This window comes from Symphodus melops (assembly GCF_947650265.1).
Source record: "Symphodus melops genome assembly, chromosome: 8".
NCBI classification, from domain to species: domain Eukaryota; kingdom Metazoa; phylum Chordata; class Actinopteri; order Labriformes; family Labridae; genus Symphodus; species Symphodus melops.
In genome coordinates, this window is record NC_136698.1 from 25,205,230 (window position 1) to 25,231,719 (window position 26,490).

The following is a 26,490-nucleotide window of genomic DNA, read 5'->3' on the forward strand; positions in this document are numbered from 1 at the left end:
TTTAATAAGTGTACGCTGAAAGTATACAAGTGCTGCATCCCAGAACAACTAAGAATTCTAGGAGCTCGCTGCGTTGATGGAGGCCGATACAGTCTCAGTGCAATCTCTAAATCATATTCATACACCATAAATCAAAGCTGGCAGATATAGCAGATAATCAAACCCCTGTAGTCTCATTCTGCTACAGGCCTTTGTAAATTATGCATTATCTAATCTATGTGCATGGCTCTCATGGTGCTGTGGAGATGTTTGTTATTCTGTCTGCGTCAGAGCCTCATATAGAGTTTTGCACTCTGTGTGACATCTGGTTCCTGCTCTCATAAGTCCCTGTATCCCACTGGAGACTGGGAGGGCTTCACTTTTAACTTGAAGGTGCACCAGAAGCAGAAGAAAATACTTATACAGTAAATGCAGTGAGAAATAGAGTGCAATATATTCTTACACTACCTAAGCACTTTTACTGGCAAATCAGAACATCTTCTTGAATACTAGTGAGCTGCTTTGGTATTTTTCACTTTTAAACATGTGCAAATAAATAGCTTGGGTTGTGTTTAGAGGTTCAAATCCAGATCATGTATAAGTGTGTCTTGCACAGATAAATTTACCTTCCTTTTATTTCAGTTTGAGTGTTTTTTTATACATTATTGTGGCTGCGGTAACTGTTATGACCACTGGGAGTCACTGTAAGCACATACGCATCATGAATGATTCCCACAAGGTTATTCCTGTTCTTCTTTTCTGTATTTTAAATTCTAATTCTGATTTAAATATTGTAGATATAAAAACACAAATTTCATTCATTTGAAATGAATATCCTTGTACACCTTGTGTAATGTACAGGACTCTATGTCGGTGCAACATTGAGGTATTTTTGGGGACAGAAGGTGTCATGAAGCATGATCATGAAGGCTTGTTTGGTGTTTTGAATGCTCATGAAGATCTGCAGCACATCTCAAGAAACTTCAAAACCTGAAGGTAAGCTGAAAAAAATAAACTGCAAACAATGATGAACACACACTGGCATCAAGCAACACAGACTCGTAGGTGAAGAAGTCAACTAGATACTAGAAGGGTCAATACAGAATCAATGTGGAGCTAAGCTTCATAACTAATGTCTCAACCTTCATATAAATATAAAACTGCATGGATTTTGTGAGTAATACATTTAAGGGTTAAAACACAACAAGATGACATGTTTTATACAAACACACTTGCATATAAAGAGGACACGACCAGTGAAGAGATGGACTACTGTTCTGTCCACAGGGGGGCTATAGCAGCCAGCTTTCTGGTACTTTTAATTTGTGTGGATTTTTGCGCCCCCATGTGGACGAAGGCTGTAGCATGATGTCACATTAATGGCACTGTTCATCCTGATTTGTTAACCTTAAAAAATCAGAATCTCGATAAAGTTCACGCAATCAAGATAGATTACTTTATCCGCCATTTTAAACAGACTTTTCTGCTGAGATGTTGTTGTTTAAGGTTTCTAAAGGAGTAAATTGACGTCTCAGCAGACTTGAATTAAAGCTCAAACACTCGACATTAGGCGATAATGTCGACCTATCTTTTTCAGTGTGTGTGATAATCCCTGTTTGAATCATTTCCCTCCGTGCCATTTGATATGGATTAAGAGGGTCTAAATTGATATCATCATCTCTTGCTTTATTGCGTTAATGAACCTGGACTGTTCTGTGGCGGTGCAGGAATGTAGCTGCAGACTGGTGCAGGGTTCAGGAGAGGACACTGAAGGTTGCATGTGAGATGGCCTGCAGCGTGGAGAGCAGGATTATTTGATCACGGTTGTAAAGTGATTCCAGGAAGTGAGCCACTCAGAGAACACAGAACAGAGGTCAGCAAGGCCACCAAGACAGAGCTGCTGTCTTCACGGAGGAGGATTCATGAAGCAGAGACATAAAGATTACAACTCTGATCAGCCTTCTCACCTCTCCATTGTAATCCCAGATCATCGGCTCATGGGATTTAAAACCCTACAGGCTCAACGTGATGTCACAATAAACAGACAACAGTCGGCTGGACTGTTTATAAGACCAAGACCTGGAATTTGCTCATGTTTGATTTTGTGAGATTCTATTTTCACTGCACTGTTTGAAACTTGTTCCTGCTGTTTTAAATGTTGAGTTTGCTTTTCTTTTTTTTTTTTTTAATCATCCAGTGTGTTTGCAAACATCTAAAGAATTCGTGGATGGTATTTCACCTTGACTTGGTGCAGATATTTGTGGTCCTCAGAAAGTTTCTAATATTAGTTATGGAGATCCTTTGAACTTGAGCTGTGTTATTTAGTTAAATATATTTTCCACAATTGGATGAGTTGCAACAGGATTTTGAAAAGACATTAATAATTCAAAGAAGATGAATCCTTTTTGAGATGCAATTTATATTTATACAATTTATATTTATTCAAATAGTGCCTTAAATATGTTGACATTTTTTGTAATTACTAGAATATATTAAAAAAAAACTATTGGATTTAACGCCACAGTGGATTTGATTTTATTTGATTAGGACTGGACTGAATTATTTCACAATAATTTACTCAAATATATGTTCAAAAACACTGTGAATGTGGATTTTTCATTATATGTCCGCTTTAAGGTTGTTGTGACCCTGATGTGAAGTGTCGTGTCACCTTGTGTTTAAACCTGAAAACAGGCAGCACTCGTTTTAGCACAAATCTGAACCAAAACAAAGGCGACAACATTTCATTCTCCATGTCTAGCTGTCTTCTTCAAGATCGAATTGGAGTCTTAAAGTTCTTCAGAGACTGGACCTGGAGACCACACGCTGAGCATATGAAAGCTTTATTCATCTTCACACAATCCAAAAGCAGTGAGTCCCTTAGCTGAAGGCACTCTGTCCACGTGCACTGCCCTAATTAGGTTCCTATAGATACATTACAGTAGATCTTATGCACTTGTTGCTCATCCTTTCAGAGCTGGACTTTACAGGCCAGCTGCTGTTATCTTGGCCTGTGATTTTGACCTCAGGCTCTCAGCTTTTGATATGCACAGACGTGCAGATTACATTTCTCAGCTTTAGTGGATTATGTTAACTGTCTATAATGTGCAGTACACATTGTTTTCACTCTTTCATGTGAAGTTTATTAAGACATAGAGTTTACTGAGTAACATGATTTCTTGTGATCGCACTATACAAGTATTGATTACAATTTATATACACAGATCTACAGGGCACATGTCTACAGGAAAAAGGATCTGACGCATCACATTGGCAGAGCGTAGTAAGCGGGAGGGAGTGTGGACTTCGATGATAGAGTTTAGATCAGGAAGAGTTTTTGTCTCTCTTTGGTCAGCGAGCGGCAGATATTTAAATTTGATACGGGCAGTAACTGGTAGCCAGAGGAGGGACATGAACAGTGGAGTGACATGTGCTCTTTTAGGTTAGTTGAAGACCAGTCATGCTACTGCATTTTTTTTTAATCATCTGCAGGGGTTTAATTGTGTATGAAGGCCTGGTACAGGCTCTTGGACCAGGAGCTGTGTAGCATGTTCTGACAGATAAGGTCTGATCTGTTGTACAGGGCAAATCGATATGACCGGGAAATGGAGGCCACTGGAACCTGAAATGTTAGCTCTGTGGGCATGAGTTTGGTTGTACCAAGCTGGATGTTGATCTGTGGTTGCATAAAGGGACTGGCTGGGATGACAAGGAGCTCAGTCTTTGAAAGGATGAGTTGATGGTGGTTTTCATTTATCCATTTAGAGATACCAGCGAGGCAAGACGAGATTCTGTAACATCGTCTGGTGGGAAGAGCTGGGTATCGTTAGCATAGCAGCGGCGTGAGAAGACATGAGAGCGGATAAATGAACCAAGTGAGCTTGTGTATAAGGAGAAGAGAAGGGGACCAAGCGCTGACCCTTGGGACACCACTGCGGATAAACGCTTTGGACTCTTCTTCCTTCCAACATACTCTAAAAGATTGCCTGGAGAGGTAAATCAAGCTTGATTTTTAGTGATGCCAGTATAAGATAAATAAGGAGTTCACTGGCCTGCATATCCTGAAAATGTTTCACAGACTGACAACATGACCCTGATGAAGGCCACAAGCTGAAACTACTCCGTTTAATGTGTTCATTTCTGGAGCTTTTGGACCTCTTGGAGCCTTTCACTTTTCATGCACCTTGGTGGTTGGTGAAGTTTCTCCAGACTGACAACATGAGAAGGTGAACTATAACACGAGATCTTTAAAGAGAGAGCACGCTCCCTCTGCTGAAACTCTTTTAAATCCAGATTAAAGACAAAACTGTTGACAGCTGCCTTTAACGAAACAATGTTCATAAAGATTTTCACTCTGCATTGAAAGTTTTAACTCTTCTTATACTCTTACTACAAGTATTTTTATTTGAATTATTTTTACTTGGACATATTTTACGTTTGAATATTATTATTGATTTTTAAATGTTCTATTTTGATGCATCTTTTCTGTCCTCTGCTGCATGATGCTGTTGATGTTTTGTGTGAAGCACTTTGAATTGATTTGTTGTTGAAATATGCTATATGAATAAACTTGCCTTGCCTTAGTACTGTATTACCTTCCCTTTTAAAACCTGAAGGTGACGTCCGCTTCTATTTTCTGAGATTTTCTCTAAAAGTTACAAGGACAGGTTTCCGAGTCAGCACTGCATGTCTTTTCATTTAAGTACATAGATCATTGTGATATCTGTGGTGGAGAGAACAGGATTCACAACATTTGCTAAATGACATACATCACATACTTAAGTGAATCATTATATTTAGTTATAATGCAATACAATTATACCTGTCTAAAGAGATCCAGTTTCAGAACAGCACTTAATAGAAATATATAGAAGCACATGTGCCTAAATATAAATCCCAGTCTCTCTCATCCACTCTGACATCTGTATAAATGTTTGAAATAAGAAGTCTTCAGAAGACGGATGATCTTTGGCATGCTGCTGCAGCTGTTTGTCTTTGCCTGCTGCGCTTGTGCCAAACATCCGCCTTCCAGGGAGGTTTGAGGGGGTGTTAATGTTTTCTATTTGGGCTCAAGGAGGGGGGACACAGAGCTCTGCTGAGGCGGCCTGATTACTGACCAGCGCTGCACTTTGAGGGAGAACAGGTTCCTCATGTGAACACACAGATAATGATGACTCCTCTGTCCTCACTGTGCTGCTCCCTCTGTCTCTTTGTACACAAGCTCGATTGATCAGCTGTTTTTTTTCTTCTGCATACTGTGTGTGAGAGAGGAACTTTTGTGCAAACCTTTAAAGGTTTGCACAAAAGTTCAAGTCCTTGCACATCTATCTTACGTAAAGTTTTATATGCTTCCTGTGGCGTTAGATAAGCAGCATGTGCATTTAGATAAACGTTCACATATAAAAGTCCTGCATCAGATTTACATTTAATTAAGAAAGATTTTCTAACACTTCATTAAAGGTTTAATTCATTTGAATGCATGTCAGTGTCCAGTCAAAGATATACAGCAGACTGATTCTATAGGAGCTAATGTTGTTTGATTTGCATTTTATCATCAAGGAACCGCGTTGATTCTGCTCATTAAAGCTGCCTTGTTCTGCTTCATGAAACATTATTTTAACAAGCTTAAATCAGGACATTTTCAATTTCCTGAACTGCCAATGAAGCTGCCACAGAGCTGGATTATAGAAATAGTTTATGTTTTTCAAACCTCGCAGCCTCTCCAGTTTCTGCTGAAACGACTTGAAGGCTCGCTCGTTTACACCCGTGGAGATATGCAACGCATCACTTTTCATTCCAATTAACAAATGAAGGCTTTCTGTGGCCAGGGCCATCTGTCTCACAGTTGGTGGAGGCTTTGTGATGCTCCATTCTGCACTACTATTATGTAGAAGTGATTTACCCAGAACCTTTCTGCTCTTTTTCTGTCTCCCGTCTTACTAACACAAGAGTTCCTACAACAGAAACAACAACACGAAACAGATAAAGACAAAGATAGACAATTAAACTTAAACACTAATCTGTTATCGAGAAAACATAAAACCATTAGTAATAATTATGATTACATTTTAGAATTGATGGAATAATTTGAGACCTTGTTAAGTTCAACCTAAATAATCTCTGTTTCCTAACTAATCGAAAAGATAAGTAAGCTCATATAAGAGTCATTTCACTTGACTTCAATTTACACTTTCTGAATGAGCTTCTGGTCTCATTCACTGGTTTCAACTCTTATTCAGAGTGGTTGAATGATCATTTAGCTTTCCAGGCCAAAACTCCCAGACGTCTGAGTACTCAGCCCATGTTCGTATTTGTGATCTCCAAAATCTTTTAATGGTTTAAAAAAATCAGTTTGAGATGTAACTGTTTAAACGTACCTGTAATTATCCTTCATCTTTTAATGTGCTGTGTACTTTACTGTTCATCACATCTGAGAGCTGTTTTAATCGTATCTGCTCTTATATGTAGTTTATATGACAGTCTCACCTTTTTATTGATGTTGTCTCATTGTTGTCGTTATTATTATTGTGGTAATTACATCATTGATAAAATCTTCGGTTTTTGGTTGTTTTTTTTTAAATCACTGTGACCTCAGGTGTCTGTAAAAAATTCTCTATCAATAAACTTGACTTATTTATTTAAAAAGACAATGAAGCAAAGTACACTTTAGGTGTGGTAACCTGTATCTGTCATAATAATGACTGAAGACATCATGGCCTTGTTTGACTTGTATTTGGCTATAAGTTAAAATTGGATGATTTCCCCAAAAACGTTGAACCTGATGTTAGAGCTCGCTGAAAATGTATGAGATCACCAAAGTGTGTATGATTCATCCTCTGAAGAACTCGGACAGTCTGCGGAGAACACAGTAACAGGCTGTGCACGCCAACCAACCTTGAGGAGGTTCGTTCAGGAGCTCTCAGGAAGATAAAAGTGCAGCATAGAGAAGTGTCAGGTCCACCCGCACGATGAACCTAAAGCAGCATAATTGGGAACCGGGTCAGGCCTCACTATAACGTCATCTTAAGGGAACGTGTTCGGACTTCTCTTAAAGGTACAGAGGGTTTCTGCCTCCTGGATCCTGACTGGTAGATGATTCCAGAGGAGGAGCCTGATAACTGAAGGCTCTACCTGCCATAGTACGTTTAGAGCCTGGAGGTGCCGGTACAAGAAGAGCTGCATGTGGGGAAACATCATGTTCTAGAGCAGTATCATAGTTCAGCATAGTAGTAGTAGCAGCATCATTTTAATGTCTTGGTTTTTACAGTTTGCAGTTTTTCTTTAATGCAACTACAAGTAGATTGTGTTTTGTCATTTATGAGTGTTAAATATTTTCTTCAGAAGTCCTCGACTACGACAGGCTTGTTACTAAGAGGACGTCTTCAGTGTCACAGTGGGGGATGCAGATCCAATTTTATTGTTATCCAGTTTATAAAGAACGTCTGATCTTTGTTAAACCCCCCTCAGAGAGAGCAAAAAAAAAAAAAGCCCGGGCTCAGCTGGATGGAAACATTGATTATGCTACAATCAGCAAACTAAAATAAGTTAATGATTTGAGTTGAATGGTGTGGTAAACTTTATATTTTTATTTATTTACGTTCCCTCCCAATCCAAACTTTGAGGCCAGGTACTCAAATAAAGAAGGTCGAATGCAAAGACAAGATCAAAACTGAAGACTGAGACGCTTTATTTAGCAAAGAGTACACTTCTCTGAACAGACAGGTAGCAAAGATAAATACCAAATTATCAGTTTTATTTTGTTCACAAAACGCCACGGGGCAAATAACTTTATCAAAGAACAGATAAAAAAAAATGGATCTCTGAACAAACTTTAAGTAAAGTAGGTAATTGTTGCTATTTAAGTTGGAGCTTTTCAGTGTTTCCAGCTCGTTCCAACCATTTATGTTAATTAAATCTGGATATCCAGATCAGACCGTTAAGTATACTGAACAGTGATTTAAGAGTATTTCCTTAATGAGCGTAAAAGTAAAAAGTGTTAACTTATATCAGGCCTATCCTGTAATCAAAATACAACTGTGAAACCAGTGAATCGAGCTCAGATATGTTTAAGGCTTTGTGCAGAGAGCGTCGATGTTCCTGTGAGGAATCAGTAAAAGTGGGAATGTTGGAATCAGCAGTGAAAACTCTCGAGCGTCATTCTGCCACATGAAGTGTGACGCCAAAAGCTCACAACAGACAGAAGCTATAAAACAAAGAGGACAGACCGCAGAGTCAGAAAACTGAGCAACATGCCAGAGAGAGACGTCGTGTGCAAAAGCAGACAGGAGGAAAAGAAAACACATCACATGTAGCCTCATAAATATCATCGACAATGACAGAAAGAGAGAGAGAAAAAAAAAAAGATCCTCGGGATGCCAAACTCGAACAGCTTCAGCATCAAAACAATACTCTAAAGGTTTGTAATTTCTTCTCCAGTGTTAAGGCAGATTATTGCTTAGAAAATACAGGAATATAAATGATCTTTGGTAGATGATACACAAATGTACTGCAACAACACGAGATACAACAAACATTAAAGGTGCTGATGCTTTAAATGCTAACAAACAAACTGTAGCATCTTTATAATCGTTCATACTTGAACTAGTTAGTTTGTGCATGATGAAAAAAAAACCACATCATGATTCCTTTAAAAAATGAAATTATTCCCATTCTCTTTCTTCTGAAACGTACGGGACCAGCACCAACAATACTCAACGGCTCTTCTGAAATAACGCTTTCAAAGTGCAAAATCAAATCTGAAAGCCTCATCTTTAACGTTTGGTGGAAACCTTTGGTCACCAGCGATGTTTTGGTTTTCTAGCTTAGAAATTAAAAGTTGAAAGTGTGGAAATGAACTCAGAATATGAAATGAAGTGATACAAAATGACCTTCAAGTAATGACTTTATGAAAAGCCATGCTAGCTTGTTGTCAGCCTACTGTGCAGTGCTACAAGGACGAGTTTGACATTATGGAAACAGGCTTAGCTGCTTTCTTTGTGAAATCTGAGTGCTGCCGTCCAGAACATATCATGACACTTAACATGTCTGCTGTTTGAACCTTACGAACTGTACAAAACAACAATAATAGGAGAGACTTTTCTTAGCCTGGTCCACAACCTGGAGTTTCTACTATGTAAATTAATTATCAAAAAAATAAAAATAAAACTTTCAAAGTTTTAAGAAGACAGTTTTGGACAGAACTATAAATGTCCACAAAGCTAACTTGTCCATAATTTGATCTTATCATTTAGCTTAGTATATTATGCTCAACTATATATCTTAAAGCTCCAGTAAGGATTTCTTGGGTTTGTGTAGAGTTTGGTGCCCCATGTGGACAAAGCTTGAGCTACCTCTTGTTGCGTTACTTCTCTTGTTCACTGCCTTTAAAATGATTACGACAGAAAAATCTCATATTGCTTTCTTTCAACAGTAAATCAAAAATTACCTCATATAAATATCAGGTTGACTCAGGGGAAACAGTTAGCTGAGCTTCTTTAAAGGGAAAAACTGCTGTTAAATCTTCTTTGTTTGATCCATACAAACCTCATTAAGAACTATCGTGTTGCTGAGAACTTCCTAGTTAGCTTTAAAGACACAGGTCAGCAGTTTGGGGCCAAGATAGATGCTATCAAGGCTAACCAGACAACAGTTAGCTTAAGTTAGCGTACAAGCTGCTAACAGGGAGAAACTGTTTGTCAAGCAACATTAAAGAAAATAACTGACCACGTGCCCCTCTGAAGCTCATTAATAAATGTCATATGTTCCTTTTTTAATCTATAAAGAAGAGAAAATGTGGTCATATTAAAGAGTTTTCTGGTTGCATTGACTTCAGTTTCCTCGCCTCTGATTAGCATGACGACGATCTAAAAACAGGAAGTTTTGGACAGAGTTAAAGTAGCTGCTTTCAAGGCTAGCTGTCACGATATCATTATCACGTTTGTATGTTCAATATGAAGCTACAGCGCACCCATGGTTAGCTTAGCTTAGCGTGAAGAACAGATTCAGGGGACAAGATGGACTGACTCTCTACAAAATTAAAACAAAATCTAGAACATTAAAGTAAAACGCTGAGTCATGAAATTATGACTTCAGTTCAATTTGTGCAAAAACTTAAACGGTAAAAAGATGTTGTTGGGTTCAATATGGGATATTTCTGGGTTGGGAGTTAGATAAAGAAAAAACTCAAACATAAATAAAGGTCACGTGTTGAAAGGTGAATTTTGTGACCTCTGGATGGAAACAGGCTTCTATTGTCTCTCCTCACCTCCTGACTCTACCTTCATTATATCAGACAGCAAAATTGAACTCCTCGTGTAACTCTCCATAAAAAAGCAAATAAGCATATTCACCAAAACGTCAAACTGTTCTGTAAGCATTGAACTGAATACGAGTCATTAAAAGCGCACACACATGCATGCACATTCAAACAGCATAATTTCTGGTAGAGCAGAATTTAAACTTAAATAAAATGATTTGGTGAATCTTTGGAACGCATTACTGGAGTTTTCAGTGGATTAAACTGCGTGAGAAAAACAAAGCTACAAAACGACCTTTCAGTTTTTAAACATTCTGACAAAAAAAGAAAAAAAGAAAAGAAAAGCTTGCACTGAAACGTGCATGAAGACAATGCCACTATATTCAGACTTAAGTAAAGATAAAACTCTTTGAGAATCACTGCACTGACACATATTTCTATAAAACATATAAATCTTCCTCTCTGGAATACGGACATGGATTTAAGGCCACGGCGGCGTCTGATCCTTTGGTCTTGATGAGTTTACAGGTAGCGCTGAAAGAACCGAGTACCATTTGAGAGAGGAAACAAACTCCCAAATACCCAACAGTGGAATGTCTCCTCCTCCTTTGTGAAATATAAAATCCCCAGAATATAAAAGAACAGGAGATATTCGAGTTCTTCCACCTCCTAAATCCTCTATACATCCACAATATAAAGTACCTTTTTCTATAAAAGAATCTCCTTGAAAAATACAATAAAATTAGATTTAAAATGCTATCGTGCAAATTGGAGTCTGAGTAAAAATGCTTAAGACATCATAGCGTGACGTGCAGCGACTGTTCTGTGTCCTCCTCTGTCCTCTGAGCCTGATGAATAATGTGGTCAGACTTTAGTTTTTCCTCCGACTCCCTCGTGTATCTGACACACGGGGTGTCTCCGTCGGGGGGCAGGTTCAGGTGGATGCCGTCTGTTTGACTGAGCAGAGGTGTGGAAGTGATCCAGCCAGACAGACTCAGATCGGACGCCTCTAAAGTTTTATCCAAGTGCTCTGAGTCTTTAGCTGAAGGAGGCTGCGGCTCCTCTGAGAGCTTGGGAGCGTCTTTGGTGTAAGGAAGAGTGTCTACTTCTGAAGGGACCAACGTGTAGAGGTCCCTCTCACTGTCTGCAGGCCCCCGTTTCCGGCCCTGGTTGTCTGTTTGCAAAATGGGCCCCTGTGATGTGTTGGAGCCGGGGAAGCTCCTTTGGTCTTTTATGTTGCAGCCTGTAGAAGAGGGTGTGCTGAGGGACAGGAAGTGAGACTTGGGGCTGAGTGGCGACCCCACCTTGACCCTGCTGAGGCTGAGGATGTTTCTGCGAGTTTCAGCAGGGAGTTTATCCAACTGTCTCCCGAGCTGAACTGGGCTGGGAAACAGCGTTCCCTGACACGCCCTGTAGAAATATCTGGAAAGTAAAACAAAGCCAGACGTCAGGACACTCGCGCGCTTCCAAAGCTGAACGCCGACTTACAGGAAAAACATTTAAACACATCTGGTACAGATGGAACACATGGCTCATAAATATGAGAGGAACGGGCTTCAGTGTTAAGGATACCTGGGCAGCAGCGCAGCTACTGGCGTGATGAGACAGAGCAGGTAGAAGAGGGGGTCCTGCAGCAGCCTCTGCATGGTCCAGTACGGGTTGGAGGGAGAGTAGCAGGTGGGACAGGAGGCGTTGTAACACAGAGCCACAGTGAAGAATAAAGCTATACTGAAGGAGATAGACAGCCAGTTCATCCAGGTCTGCAGAGAGGGAAGAACAAGGAGAGTTTTTTACAAAAAAAAAAAAAAAAAAAAAGAGAATCAAATAGTGCATTAAACTGAGGCTGGAGCTTAACATCTGTGCACACAGAACAAGTGAAACAACATGACTGGCTGCAGACTTTATTCTAAAGATGACCCATTTCTGTCCATTATAGAAAAAGGCTTTTCTGCAGAAACATTAGCCACAGAGGTGTCTTTCTCTTTATGAGAAACAATAGCTGATTAAAAACAAGTACAGAAGAAAATATGGAATAAAGAGGTGAAGTTGGTGGGTAAAAAAAGCCGCGCTTTTTCTGCAGACACAGGACAGCTTAGAAAATGATGTCAAGCTGCTCAGCCTTCTTTAGGTCAATCTAACGAAGGTCTGAAGTGACGCACAGGTAAAGCATGAAGGTCGCCCCATCGCTTTGTGAAGGTCAAAGCAAGAAGCAGTACATTCTTGCATGATAGAAAAGTCATATGTAAAGACTAAACAGACTCATATGGGGAACCACAGAGATCATCAAGCACTAAAGCTAAATCCCATGAGGGGACAATCAATTTAACTAAAAGCCTCAGCTGGCGAACTTCCTTTAAGAAACCAGGCAGGCAGAAAAAGCTGCCAAGTAAACTTTATTAGTGGAAAAGGTCGGACCTTTATCAAAACTTCCACAACTGAACTCTGAAATGGGAGTACATTTCGGTCCTGACACCATTGCTCGGACGCTCGCCATTTAGTCATTAAGGCCTCAGAAGGATGATTCCCTAACCCTCTGGATCGTTGCCACGATACCTCAGATATCCCATCGTGTTTGTGATGTCTCCAGTGAATGGACTGAAAAGGAACTTCAGTGCTCATCACTGACGTTTAAAAGAATAGTTTTTGCACAAGTACTCTTCTTTTTAAAAGGCTCATCAGGTGACTAAAATCCTAAATGTTATTGACTTGTAGAGATAAAAAACTTACAGAAAGATTTTGAAAAGCTTTAAAAAAGGTCCAGGTAAAAAAAAATAAAAAATCCATGTCGTCAGGTATTTAACGGGCAGTGAGGAACTTGCAGCTTGTGTGGATTTTGGCGCCCCCTGTGGACAAACTGGCACCGCTCATCTTTTGCCGCCTTTTACACGCGAGTTGTGGTTTTGAACAAAAACAAATCTCTGTTTTCTTTATTTTAACACTTAAATATATCCACTGTAACAAAGCTAGAATATTTGCTGTTGAGAATGAAGAATTATTTTTTTTGAGGTTTCAGACATTAAAAATAACAAAAATAATTAGCCTTTTCCATTAGTCTCATTTTCCTTTTAAGGTCATGAGGATGTATCAGTTTTCATTTCAGTCTGGGAAAACAATTATACATGTACTTCCTTCAGGTTATACAAGAAGTATGGCGTAGTAATTAACAGAACTATAGAGAAAGAGGTCGTCAAAGCTCCATATTTAATTACCAAGATTAACTTTATCAATGTGTCATGAGTTTTGTTAATATGACTGTAAAGTTTCCTGACATCTAACGACAGCTTTTTCAACCTATTTTTTCTTCATGTCATATGTTTGTCGTGCTCTCACAGTTTTTCACTCTGTAAAGCACTTTGAATCTGTCCATGTATGATGCCTGAAGGTCTGACAGTTGTTCCCTCTTTATGATATAAATCTAATAAAATGTGTTTGACCACTGCTGGGATCCGAGGATGTCAAAGTGAAACAGTTAATCACAGGTTGTTAAAAAACCCCCCCCACTTCTTCAGACTGTGAGTGCAGCCAGATGTCAGCATCAATCACGTATTGCTCAAGTATTAATTACTGCCTTGTGGTTTGTTTGAATCAGTTTAAATCCACCCGCACTCCATGTTTCACTGAGAGTGTAACTGTGGTCGGGGTTCAGGGTTAGATTTGTTCAATGGTTGTCACCATAAAAGATTTGTAAACTTCACTCTGATTCTAATAAAAATCAAAGGACATAACAAGCCCTTTTTCAGACTTGTTATTTTGTGAAAGTGCCGAAACTAAGCTCAGCCGTCATCACGTCTTTGTATATTAACTCTGCGATGACGATTGTTTTCCCAGTCTGTGAATTCGAGTTGCATTTCGACGTTGTTGAAGCACAGCACAGCAGGAGCTCCACAAAGAGCCACGGTCAGACACACAGCGCTGATCTGAGGTCTCACCTCTGATACCTCCAAAGACGGTACCGTGGGGGTCGCGTTGTACCTCCATAACGGCTCCACTGTATCACAGGATCATCACAGAGAGGCATATACTGTATATCGCAGCCTGTTTTTCAATAACATCAATCTAAGTTCATAAAGGCCATTTCTTGTTTTTAATGACAAAAAAAGCAGGCACACTCAGGCATGCAGTTTCGTACAAACTGAACAAACACATTCATACTATTCATGAGATTCAGAGCCTGCTCTCTCTGCTGGAGTAAAAGAGTTTTATAAGCCTGCTACAGCCACCAACACTGGATTTATATTTTTTCGACGCTGCATTTTCTAAATTAATAGCAGAGCAGATAAAAAAATATTAATACACATCTTTAAAAAAAGCTTCTGAAATAAATTTCCTATCATATCTTTTTAATGAGAAGTTAGCACTGAAATAAATGTTTTTCGATTAATGTGCTTTTTAATGAGTTGAGGCAGTTGGACTAAAACTGTGCCACAAATAGGCTTCTGTGGAGCTGACAGGCTGATACACATCTGACAAATGGAACTACACACAATTGTCCCCCCGCCCCCCCCCCCCCGACACACACAAACCCATAGAAGAACACACACACAGGAGCAGATAATTAATTACAGCCCCACAGCTACTGTATGGGTGGGAGGGGAGGGAGAAAGACCGTTACCTGGTTTCACCTCTGATACCTTTCATCGACTTTCATGGCCATTTACCTGTGATGCATGGATTCTTTTCAAGAGCAGCCAGAAAAGAAAAGCATTTGGTAAATGCTCACAATTCAGCCGAGCCTTCGAACACTCTGATTCCTTCTCTGCAACAAGAGGCCGTCATGTCCAGGAAGGTATTTGGTGAAAAGGACATTTTGTCAGACTGAATTTACAACCTTGGCATAATGGAAAAGACTCTCATTCTATGCAGGGTCATAAATATAAAATGGCTCATGACCAAGACTGCAGCGTCGTTTACGAGAAGCACACGTGGATACCTGAGAATAAAACCAATGTGGGAGGTGTGTGTGTGCATAAGGGAGGAGAATGGGCAGGTTTTTTTTGGAGCTGTGTGTTAGTGTGAGCTGATGGTGTGCTGCGATGTGGAGGAGATAGTTTGCAGAGGAGCTTGATGGAGGCAGAGACGCTGTCAGGCTGATATATCGTCTCTGGTGCTGCAAAGCTTTCTGGGTTCAATCTAATCAGCTTGAGTTAAACATCCATGTGCCTGTCAGCCTTCACACAAAAACAATCCGGTCTGGGAGAGACAAAGATGCGCTTGAGGGCATTTCAAAGCCAGCATTGAGTCATCAGTGGAGTCTAAAATGAGGCTTCTTACCCAGGTTTTGGTCTCGATGCCTAAATGCACCAGGATGGTGAATAAAGCGAGGGTGGTGATGGGAGTTCCCCATGTAAACAAATCTATGTCAGAGTCAGCGTAGGCCTGTAGAGAAGAAGAAGACAACAGGGTGGAGACAGCCGGAGTGGAAATGATGAGTAAGTCAAGAGCAACATGGAATAACTGAGCGACCATGAAAACAAGAAAGTGACTCACAAAGTACGGGATGAAGAAGCAGATCAGACTTTGGTAGAAGGCATCGATCATGTTCATCCAGAACATGTATGGCTTATATTCCTGCAGGAAAAAAAAAACACAACAAAGATTTCCTATGAATTAATAACATTACATTTTAAAGGCTGTGAAAGTCATCCCAGTGTGAACATCAAAGTGATAAATCATCTACTGCTACAAGAAGATGGAAATATTTCATGGAAAGAAGTAAAGCCTTGTCACTCAGCAAAATGCAGAGTACAACATCTGTGTCTTTTCAAACCATTTCCAAAGGCGCTGCTTAACAACAGGCCAGGCTGGCTGCAACTGCTTGAGTACCCCAAAATGTGCAAATTTTGCGACGACAGTCGGACGCCTCCCTAAGGGCGCCCCGACTGACAGCATTCACGCTCTCGTCGCCCTGATCCGAGTTGCATATTATCGCTGTGAAAAGGAAAGTATGTCAGTAAAAGTCAACAAATCAAATTGAAGGGGAATTATCTGTCGAGTCATCGTCAGTTTTAAACATTATTAGTTACCGCACATCCTACTTGTCTCACATCCTGCAGGCCCAACATGAAGAACAATGACAGGCTTCTGAGTTAGAGGTTCTCTTTACTGGAAAAGCAATAAAGCAAGACTAAAAAAACACAGGAGGGCTTGGGCGCAGATAGCCTGAGGGTCAGGTCGCGCCCCGTGTGCCGAGGTATAGATCTCCAGCTGGGTGGCCCGGGTTCAAATCCGACCTGCGGCTCCTTCCCTGCATGCCATTCCCCACTCTCCCTCGACTGATTTCCAACCGTTTCTTACACTCTGTCCTCACACGACACGAATATCTGCACCAACTCGATTGAAACTCATCCAACAGATGATAAGACACACACGCACACACACACAGAGAGTCAGAGACACACTAATTCAGTTATCCTAACTCTCTCAGACCATCCAATAATTCAAGAGGTGACTTAGCCAACTTGTTGACCGACCGCTGCCTGGTAAAAAGGTCAAATGTCATTTGATCTCCTCTTACAGGACTGTGGGTGTTCTTGATTCAACATTTATTTCTAAACCAGTGAACTTCAAACTCTCCACAAACGTAGTGCCTTTAAAATATGACGTCAGTAACCAACAGTACTCTGCAGCTGCCGGCCTTTTCTAACGCTCCTGTAAGAGATGTGTTCAAAGGAGATGACACCTCAACCAACTACAAAAACACACAAGCTATTGCAAGATAATAATAAAAAAAAAAAAACACAGAAGATTGAGAGCTCTGAAGGATGTTGAATCAGCTTTTTGTTTCAGCAGACGGTAAATCCTCTGCACAACAACATCTCTAAATCTGAGATGAGAAGAAGTAACCTTGATTGTTTTTGCAGGGCGAGATTTATATTTGTGTGTAAAATGCTGTTTATTTGTTCATGGAGAGTCAGGGTTTCTTAGCATCTTTGTTGGAATGTAAACCTGTTTTCTATTGTCCTGTAATATATCTAAACATGTTGACACAAGAGAATATGTATACACTAGAGAAAGGTAACGATTCACTCAACTCACGATACGACAAAATGAGACTGTAGACAGATGGTGACTGAAACAGATTCCTTTAGGTGCTGCTAACCCGCTTTGTTTTTCTCTTAACCAGGGGAGGTGATTCCAGCTTCTCATCATGGTGTCGATTAAAGAGAGAATGTGCGACTTATTGATCCAACAGATGATCCCTCAAACATCAGCATGAGACCAAAACAACCCCAGCTGCATTGTTGTGCAAGCAGGCTAATGCTAGCGCTCTTTAGCTTGCACGTAGCTTTCTCAATCATGTACACTTACAAGAAATGACCGTGATCTAAAAACGATTACATTCTTCTTTTCTAGTCCTTCAAATAAACAACTTTAACACGCAAGGGGATTGTTGGAATAATTGTGCTAGATCCCGATTTTCTTTCTGAAGCACAGATATTTTAACCCTTAAAGAAAAAGGAGGGAAACAGAGGAGCTGAGCGGACCTCTGAGTTCTGTCCGTTTATGTAGAGCTGAGGTAGTTGTTGCAGAGTCTCGGCTGACACGTCTTTGTCCAGCGTGCCGGTGACGAGTTGCGGGAAGGCGGAGAACATCAGGTTGAAGAAGATAAGATACCACTGGTCAATCATGGCTGAACCTGAGAATCCACAGTAGAACTGATACCAGAAGATGAGCGCCACAAACATCTGTGGAAACAAAGAGAGAACATGGCGGGTTCACACGAGGAGGCGAGAAAATACACCGTCTGACGGAGTTATTGAGGACGTTTGTGTCTCGTCACATGCCGTTAAGAAACAGAGGTTAAGTATCTTACAGCATTCTTGTAGAAGAAGTAGAGGATCATGTTAGCCAGGCGGGAGTAGCACCAGTGTCCGTGGACCAGCAGGAGCTTCTGGAGATACCGGAAACGTGGGAGAGCAAAGTCGCTCGCCATCACCGCCTGCAAAAAAAACCCAAAACACAACGACAGGACACTCAATCCCACTTTCTGTGCTTTTTCTTCCGCTCATGCACGAGTGTTATGCAGCTACGAGGAAACATCAGCACGAAGTAGCTGCACACGCCGGCCTCTTTTTTAATGAATCTTTAGCGGGGATAATCTTTCCAAAGCAATAACCCTTAAACGAGTTTGTGCACCTTCAGGGATTCATTGTTAGAGCAGCAGCACGCGGTCGGTCCCATCCATCAACATCGAAAAACAAAACCCTCCCTGGAGTCACCCGGGCTTTATAACTTACACCTTAAGTGTTTCACCCTTTATGACACCCCTCAAGTGTCAACATTATTCGACAAGAAGAAGAAGAACAGCAGACGCCTCGTTTCGCTGCAATTTAGTTTCTGCTCTAATAACCGGCCTGCTAACGACTACACGGGGAGAGCGCGCTGATAAGAGGAAGGTGTGTTAATCATAACGAGGTGTGTGTGTGCTGAAATGTGAGTCTCGGCACAGAGCGGAGTCCCGAGGAGTGACCGCTGTCTCATTAGGAGGGGCTTTGATTAACAGTGATTAATGTAGCAGCCCCGGTAAGGACAGGATACTGAGACTTTAACAGATGTGCTACACAGCAGCGCGCCTCCGAAGCCTCTCCTGGAAGGTAATTGGGAATCTCCATCAGCGCTTTACAAGATCACCTTTCCGGAACAGAGGGGCTTAAGTGAAATTAGAGGGGGAGGGTCAACGGAGCGGTTTTATTTCATTCTTTATGCAAAGCTGACAGCGTCGACTTTGGCCTTGGTTTTGACCTTAAAGGGTGGAGAGAAGCTGAGACCCGTTAAATGATCTGCTTCGCTGCAGGACGCAGGACGAGCTTCCTGACTCAGCTTCACACAGACATTAGAATTTAAAGGATGTGTGTGCATGGGGCTTACAACACTTACAAGAGTAATGGAACCCATCAACTACGCTAAAGAACGCCATTAATCCCTTCAACTTCTATCTACCTGGACTTTTCTCGACCTCTCTAGATCTCTTACAGGGTCGTCATGACAACAGAATGACAAACTTCAATGTGATTCTTACATTATCGATGAACATTGGCAAAAAAATATACGATTATATACATACAGGATTTCAGAAATATACGAAATATACAAGTCCTTGATACCTAATATTGATTAATGTCTTGATTGTAATTACCAAACAATTGCAGGAGAACTCAGACACACTGTTTTAAATACTAAAACATCACAAACTTATAAAATAAAGATCATCCTTAACTGAAGAGGATTCAAAACGATCGATTGACAACACAAATTCATTAGGAAAAAGAATATTTGGATTTTTTTTACTATCTATCTATCTATCTATCTATCTATCTATCTATCTATCTATCTATCTATCTATCTGGTTTTCTCCGTACCTGCATGCCCTCCTGTCCTGAAATGCCCACACCCACATCGGCCACTTGGATCATGCTGACGTCATTGGCTCCGTCACCTGAGATTAATGTTGTAAGAGAGAAAATAGTCCTTACAGAATGAGAAACTTAGCACACCTTCTTCAGGTTCCTGACAATACAATGATAGCAGCAGATGAGCAGGAAGCCTGGAGACAGAGAGAACTGTTCTGTGTGTTGAGAGGCGACACTGAGATGAACATTCATACATGTGGGAGAACACAGCTGTCAGTTCCTTCAACCATTATATGAGTGGAAGTTTTTTGTATTTTCATATCATCCGAGCGGTCCCTTCGATGTTCATCCTGCTGCAGAGGCGAAGGTCTGGGATTTTATTGTTTGTATTTATCAACAGCCGGTGTACTGGGAGAGATGAAGTGTGGGAGGACAGAGAGGGTTGTTGTTGTCATGATAGTAAACGTTACTGAAAATGAGGGAAAGGTGGTGATGGGTGCTCAAACACAAATGACTCATTTGGCAAAATCTCTCCCAACACTATGGCGCTACGTTAGTGGTTCCCAACCTGTGGGAAACATGAGCCTTTAGACCCGTTTCCACCAAGCGGTCCGGTATGGATCAGGACAGTTTGGTTCAGTAAAGCCTGATCCCGTTTGTGTTTCCACAAACAGGATTTTTGTAATTTGGGGATCTAGTCTATGGAAACGCAGCAGAACCGCTTGAGGGAAACAGGACTTTGATAAACTTAAATAATGAAATCATGCCGACTGGGTCGTTTATATAAATGTCTTTCAGTAAGAATAAATGTATCTAAGGCTGTTCAAATGTGATTTTTGTCATGAAAAAAAATAAACTGGTGTTGATTCTTGATAGTAATGAACCTTTCATTTCATGAAGGCCTTGTGTAGGTTCCTTCCTCTCAAAGGAAAACAGGCTGGGAAGCATTTTAAAGCCATTCTTTACTTAGCTGTAGATTTTCTGATGCAAAAGAAGAAACACAAGCTCTGAGGGCCATGTTGTACCTTTCTTCAGATGAAGGTTATGATTTTCAACATTATTATTGAGAAGTAGACAACATGAGCTGTACGCTCTCTTCTTGTTGGTGATCTTAAAATGAGAAGATAAGAGAGACGACAGATTTTAGAGCTGCAGTGTTTCTGCAAACATCCCAATGACGGGAAAGTGCTCCGTTTGCAAAACAGGATCCTCCTGAGAGCAGCAGGAACAAACACACACAAAAAGAAAAAACAGGGAATAGACGTTCATAAGTCACTCTGACATCCTCATGTCACCTCTGTTCTACCACAGCGCAATTAATCCAGTTTATAATTACCAAAGGAAGCTCCAAATAAGGTTTTGACAGCGATGGTGCAGAAAGTGTGTGTGATGAGTGTGCGTTAAAACGTCCACTTACTACACTCGAGCCGCAGAGCGAGAACAAACTTCACTATCAGTTCAATATGAAGAAGTGAAATATTTATAGTTCAAGCGAAGAACAACAGAGCTGCAGATAATGAATGCAGCCGGGTTAAACATGCTGCATGGTTCTGTAAGTCACAGTCCCAGGAGATAGGCACCAATAAATCTGATTACAATCAAATTCAGCTTTTTTTATCCTACGTTAGCTTATGATATGAAGAACAGCTTCAGGTTTATTCTTTAGGTTATAGATCAATATTTGGTTAATTCTGCATTATTCACTAATTTAGTATCATTTACACCACTTAAAAAAAAAAAAAAAGAGTTATTGAAGAGTTTTTTATCATTTAAATGAATCTAGGTGTTGACCACTTACTTACCTATAGCTAACGTCATGACCTTTAGCTTGTTCCGCACCAGTTTGACCACCATGCTCTTCTGCAGCGGCGTGGAGCGACAGCACAGCACTGATCGACAGCTCTGCGCAATCGCCAGAAACTTGTCCTCCAAACTTTTATCCAGAGCGTAGGCCAAAGTCCGCCCGTCGATCACCAGGCCCAGCCGGTGCACTATGAAGGGAGCGGCGTTGGAAGAGGAGGAGGAGGAGGACGGAGATGAAGAGGAATAGATGTCAAAGGGTACAAAGTTGTTTTGGAAGTTTTTGGCTGCCGGGTCTGAAGAAGTGCAGAGGAATTTGGCCTGAATGTAGTGTAAACTCTCCTCCAGCAGCAACGCACACGCCTCCTGGTTCAGAGACAAGCACAGAGTGGGTTCTTCAGGTCAATGAGTCAAGTTTCATATCCAACTCAGACAACCTGCAACACATCTGGCACACAGATGCTTCAACTGCACATATTTTAATATCGTCTTCAAAACTTTAGCAACCTTTTTAATAAAGCTGGTGTATTCAGTCTAAGTACAGTTTTATTTAAAAAATGTTAATCTCAAAACTTTAGAATACACTTAATATAATAATAATACATCTGATTTATGGTCGCCTTACAAACATGGCATTTGGCACATATTAGTGGGAATACGATAAAAAGATGAATAATAGTTAAACAAAACTTTTGGATAGTTTATAACAGCAGCAGTTTATAATACAGAGAAAGACCTTACTGTTTGTTAACTCAAATACTTGGAGCTGCAGACAGAGGTGACTTTCAGATAGAGGTCATTTAATCTGCATGCATTCTTTGACACAGTTCAAACTATCTAACTCACTATCTGAGCTTGTCAGGCTTTAAGGAATCTGCTCTCATCTTTTTACACTGGTGCCTCTCTGACTGAACTTTCTTCGGTTAACACTTCCTGTTTTTTTTCCGGCTCATTTGAGTTGTGGTGGTTGTGGTTCTATTCTTGGCCCTGTTTAGTTTTTGCACTAAATTCTGCTTTTTGGCCATACTACCTAAAGCCATGTCTTTCACCTGATTAGGACAGGGAATCTGTGGGCCATGATTCAATTCAGAATCAATTTTTGATTCGGAATGATTCTGGATTCATGAATCCATGGATTCAAAGTCTATTTATGAATTAGTGCATACTTCAGGATCTACTCCAGTCATCTGTGAGATGGGCTGAATGTCTTTTTGCTCTACTGAGTTAAAGAGCTAAACAAAAAAAAGAAAAGATTTTTATATATATTTAAAAAATCCCACCTGTGGTGCTGATGACACAAAATTGATGTGCACATATATGGTCATTTAATAAATAACTGTATCGACCTTCCCAATTACAAATGTCTCATTTATATTTATTTGGTGAAGCTAAAGCTACGACAGCATGCAAACATGCTCGCAGTGAATCGATGAAAAAGCATGTCAGCTGCTCACCTGAGAATCTGCATTCAGCGTCAGGATCTCCTCCTCCGGGTCCAGCAGCTTGCAGGCGTACGCAATATTAACAGCTGTTTCCTGTTTGTCCCCTGTCAGCACCCATATCTGCAGGCCAGCCTGCCGCAGAGACGCGATGGTCTCAGGTACACCGTCCTGCAGTCGGTCCTCAATACCTGTCGCTCCTTTGAAAGAAAGTCAACCAAAAGAAATAACATGCATGATGCTAGTTTGAAGTTAATGGACCCACAAGAAACTAGAGAGTCAAACATCAGCTTTTCGTAATGAAGTTTAACATGTGTGCTTAAGTTGTAGTTGATCATACACCTGAAGGTTGTGTTCTTTCTTTAAAAGTTAAGGTTAAAAAGCATTAAATAAAAGGAGGTTTAATTAAGTCTAAAGCTCTTCAACAGATGCTCGTCCTCAGGAGCTTTTGCTAGCCAAGCTTCTGCTATCATTAGCTTAGCTTGTGTCTGGCAGTTTAGTTCAATTCAAGGTTTGGATTCCCTCGGTGCTGATTGTTTACACAGTTTTTAGAAGGTGCCAAAGAATTTACAGAGGGCGAGTCAACTAATTAAACTAACTGAATCCAGCGAAAACACAGATAAACACTTTTCTGGTTATAAACCAAGCATTATCTCTCGAATGCTTTTTACAGGAAACAAGCTGCAACATTAGTCCAAATAATGAACATCCATCAAAATGTTTTAAATTCATAATCTAATTATCTTTGTAGAATAACTGGAGTCTCCAGTTCCACTTTTTTCAGACATCATCTACTGTGCAAAAGACTAAATGATGTGTTTGCCATCTCTGCTGTTTGAACGACTATAGGGAAAGTGAAATCAGTTATTCTTAAGCTTTTAGCATGATCCCAAATCATTTGATTCTCAAAGAAAGTCGGTCTTTCAGGAGGATTTCAGAAGTCATTCATCCATCAGTTACCCAGAAGATGGAGGTTGGTCTCCAGCCGCAGAGCAGACTCGAACAGAAGCTCCTCTCTCCCCTGAATGGCCGTCTCTGCCTCCAGGTGGCGCTGCAGCCAGCATGCGTACTGCTCCTTGCTCATAATCTGACACACAAACACAGATACACACCATCATCTGTTAAGGATTGGGGGGGGCAGCCTCTCCTCTTTGCCTGCATGCCAGTGGAGGACCCACAGGAGAATGTGAGACCTTGAGAAGGTGTTTTATCACACTGCTTTGGTGACAGGCTCTGCACTAGCACAGATATAATGAGCCCCGGCTTGTGTGGGCATAAATTAACAGCCTGGGAAAACCGCGCAGATTGCAACTGAGTCACGGAGAATGGCACTTTAGAAGGGCCGGTCCACGTGATCATCTGCAAACACAACCAGCCAAAGAGCCACACACACACAAACACACACAGGTCTGATTTCTATATGAGAAAAAAACCCCATTTGATGGACACTTCTGAGAAGCTTTATGGATCCTTGTTACCTTTTTAGCAATGCAGAGTGTGCGAAGGCCGTCTGCAGCGTAGAGGTTCAGGTAGTTCTGAGTCCGGCTGACAATCTTTTTCTGGCGTTTCCCTTTGGAGTTTCCTGTGTGAAATAAAAAAGAAAAAACAGAGAGAGAGAGAGAGAGAGAGAGAGAAAGAGAGAAAGAGAGAAAGAGAGAAAGAGAGAAAGAGAGAAAGAGAGAGAGAGAGAGAGAGCTTTAACTATTATCATTGAGAACTAAGTGTCATTTGTCGTCCTGTTGTTTGCGATTATGACGCAGAATCTGAACCCAGGAGCTTTTAAAGGTGCTACGCACAAATGAAGACGAATACATTTACAAAATGTGTTTTTCCACAAACAGCAGGACTTTTTCCTTGTAACAAAAATCTGCAGGAACAGACTCGGCCTCACAGACGCACACAGGCGGAACTTTACACAATGTTTATTTTTCCTTCCACTGAAAATTGGAAAATCCACCTCACATAAAACCGGGGACCTGCGTCCTGCGTGTTAAATGTTCCCTGAGGAGTTCTTCCCCGTTAGGACAAAAGAGCGATGTTATGTGTGGCTCCCAGTTTAACACACACACACACACACACACACACACACACACACACACACACACACACACACACACACACACACACACACACACACACACACACACACACACACACACACACACACACACACACACACACACACACACACACACACACACACACACACACACACACACACACACACACACACACACACACACACACACACACACACACACACACACACACACACACACACACACACACACACACACACACACACACACACACACACACACAGGTGCACATTGTAACTTTGCTCATGTTTTGTGAGGACGGAAAATGATTCAGCAGCAGGTTTGTTCGACCTTGAGGACAAACAAAGTGTCTCAGTGAGAAGAAGTGAACATAATAACATTTATGATGTTTCCAGAACACTAAACAGGGGGAGCTTGGGACCTGAAGTGGCTGATTTTTAGAAGCTACTTCAGGCTGTAGACGACAAACAAGACACTGATGAAGACTGATGTAAAATCACATTTTAGCCAGTTGACTCTTCTTAGAATAAAGCTGCTTACTAACATTTACAACAAGCATGTAATAACAACCTTTCTGTAAAGCACTTTAAGAAAAATCTAAGTAACAAAGTGCTTTACAATGACGGGCAGGTCAAAAAAATCACAAGCAAAGGAATAAATGAGAGAAGCACTTTGTTTCAGCAGTTCATGTCTGTTTGGATCTGGAGCTTTAAAAGGCATCTTTAAGACTTCCCTTCAACCTCACGGCTGTGCTGAAAACTGATGGAGATCATTTCTTTTCATTTGATTAAAAGGTTTTCAGTTATTTTGACATACTTTATTAATCCCTGATGGAAATTCTGGTTTGTATAGGCCCGTAACACAAACAGGACGTGTGGACACGTATGAGTGGAGAGATGTCAGAGTGGGGATGTGACACTGCGGGCACACCAGAGCGACCTGGAGCCCCTCCAGTAACTACACCAACTTCTATATCATTCGGGACTCGAGCCAGCAACCCTCCAGTTCCCAACTAAAGTCCCAATAGTCTGAGCTACTGAAACTTTTCATGTCCACTAAATATCTTGTCCAGCATTAATATTTATGATCGGACAAGAATATCATCGGTCCCATTTATCAGTCAGGCGTCGTATGAAACTATGACTCCTCCTCATATTAATGTTAGAATAAAAAACTATATAAGATGATTTGAAAAGAACGATTAAGCCAAAACCAGAAAGTCATCAGAGCTCAGACATCTGCTGCCTCGTCATTGAACTAGCAGCAGTTTGATACAGATGGACTGAATCTCTGATTGAACCTGCAGCAGGAGGAAAACCTGTTACGTCATGACACTTGAACTTTGAGTCCCGAGGGTCTGCAGCCGCCTCCGGCCCTCCATGAGCTCGGTTATTAGAGCCACACTCACCAACTCCCCGGTCGCCTGAATGGAGCCATTATGGAGGTCTGTGCCGTGAGGAGGCCCGAACAGAGAAACACTCTGATTGGCTGGTTTTATCCAATGGTAAAACAATGTTGTGTGTGTGTGTGTGTGTGTATGGACACACCCTGCTGACTATAAAATGTACAGAGCAGAGATGCATGGACCCTCCCCACTAACACTCTGT

The 26,490-nt window shown here is 40.9% G+C and overlaps 1 protein-coding gene across 1 annotated transcript in view; it reads right to left on the minus strand.

Moving 5' to 3' along the window:
- Positions 1–9,901: 9,901 nt before the first annotated feature.
- The window catches only part of atp10a (ATPase phospholipid transporting 10A), a 42,159-nt gene continuing 25,570 nt past the window's right edge, over positions 9,902–26,490 (minus strand). The window contains exons 11-21 of the mRNA XM_079350986.1: positions 24,302–24,405; positions 23,784–23,910; positions 22,839–23,023; positions 21,387–21,750; positions 19,594–19,670; positions 18,048–18,173; positions 17,719–17,919; positions 15,722–15,802; positions 15,506–15,610; positions 11,807–11,994; positions 9,902–11,656 (exon numbers count right to left, since the gene is read on the minus strand). Of these exons, the coding sequence (XP_079207112.1) occupies positions 11,032–11,656; positions 11,807–11,994; positions 15,506–15,610; positions 15,722–15,802; positions 17,719–17,919; positions 18,048–18,173; positions 19,594–19,670; positions 21,387–21,750; positions 22,839–23,023; positions 23,784–23,910; positions 24,302–24,405 (2,183 nt within the window). The 3' untranslated portion in view covers positions 9,902–11,031. The remainder of the gene's footprint in view (positions 11,657–11,806; positions 11,995–15,505; positions 15,611–15,721; positions 15,803–17,718; positions 17,920–18,047; positions 18,174–19,593; positions 19,671–21,386; positions 21,751–22,838; positions 23,024–23,783; positions 23,911–24,301; positions 24,406–26,490) is intronic.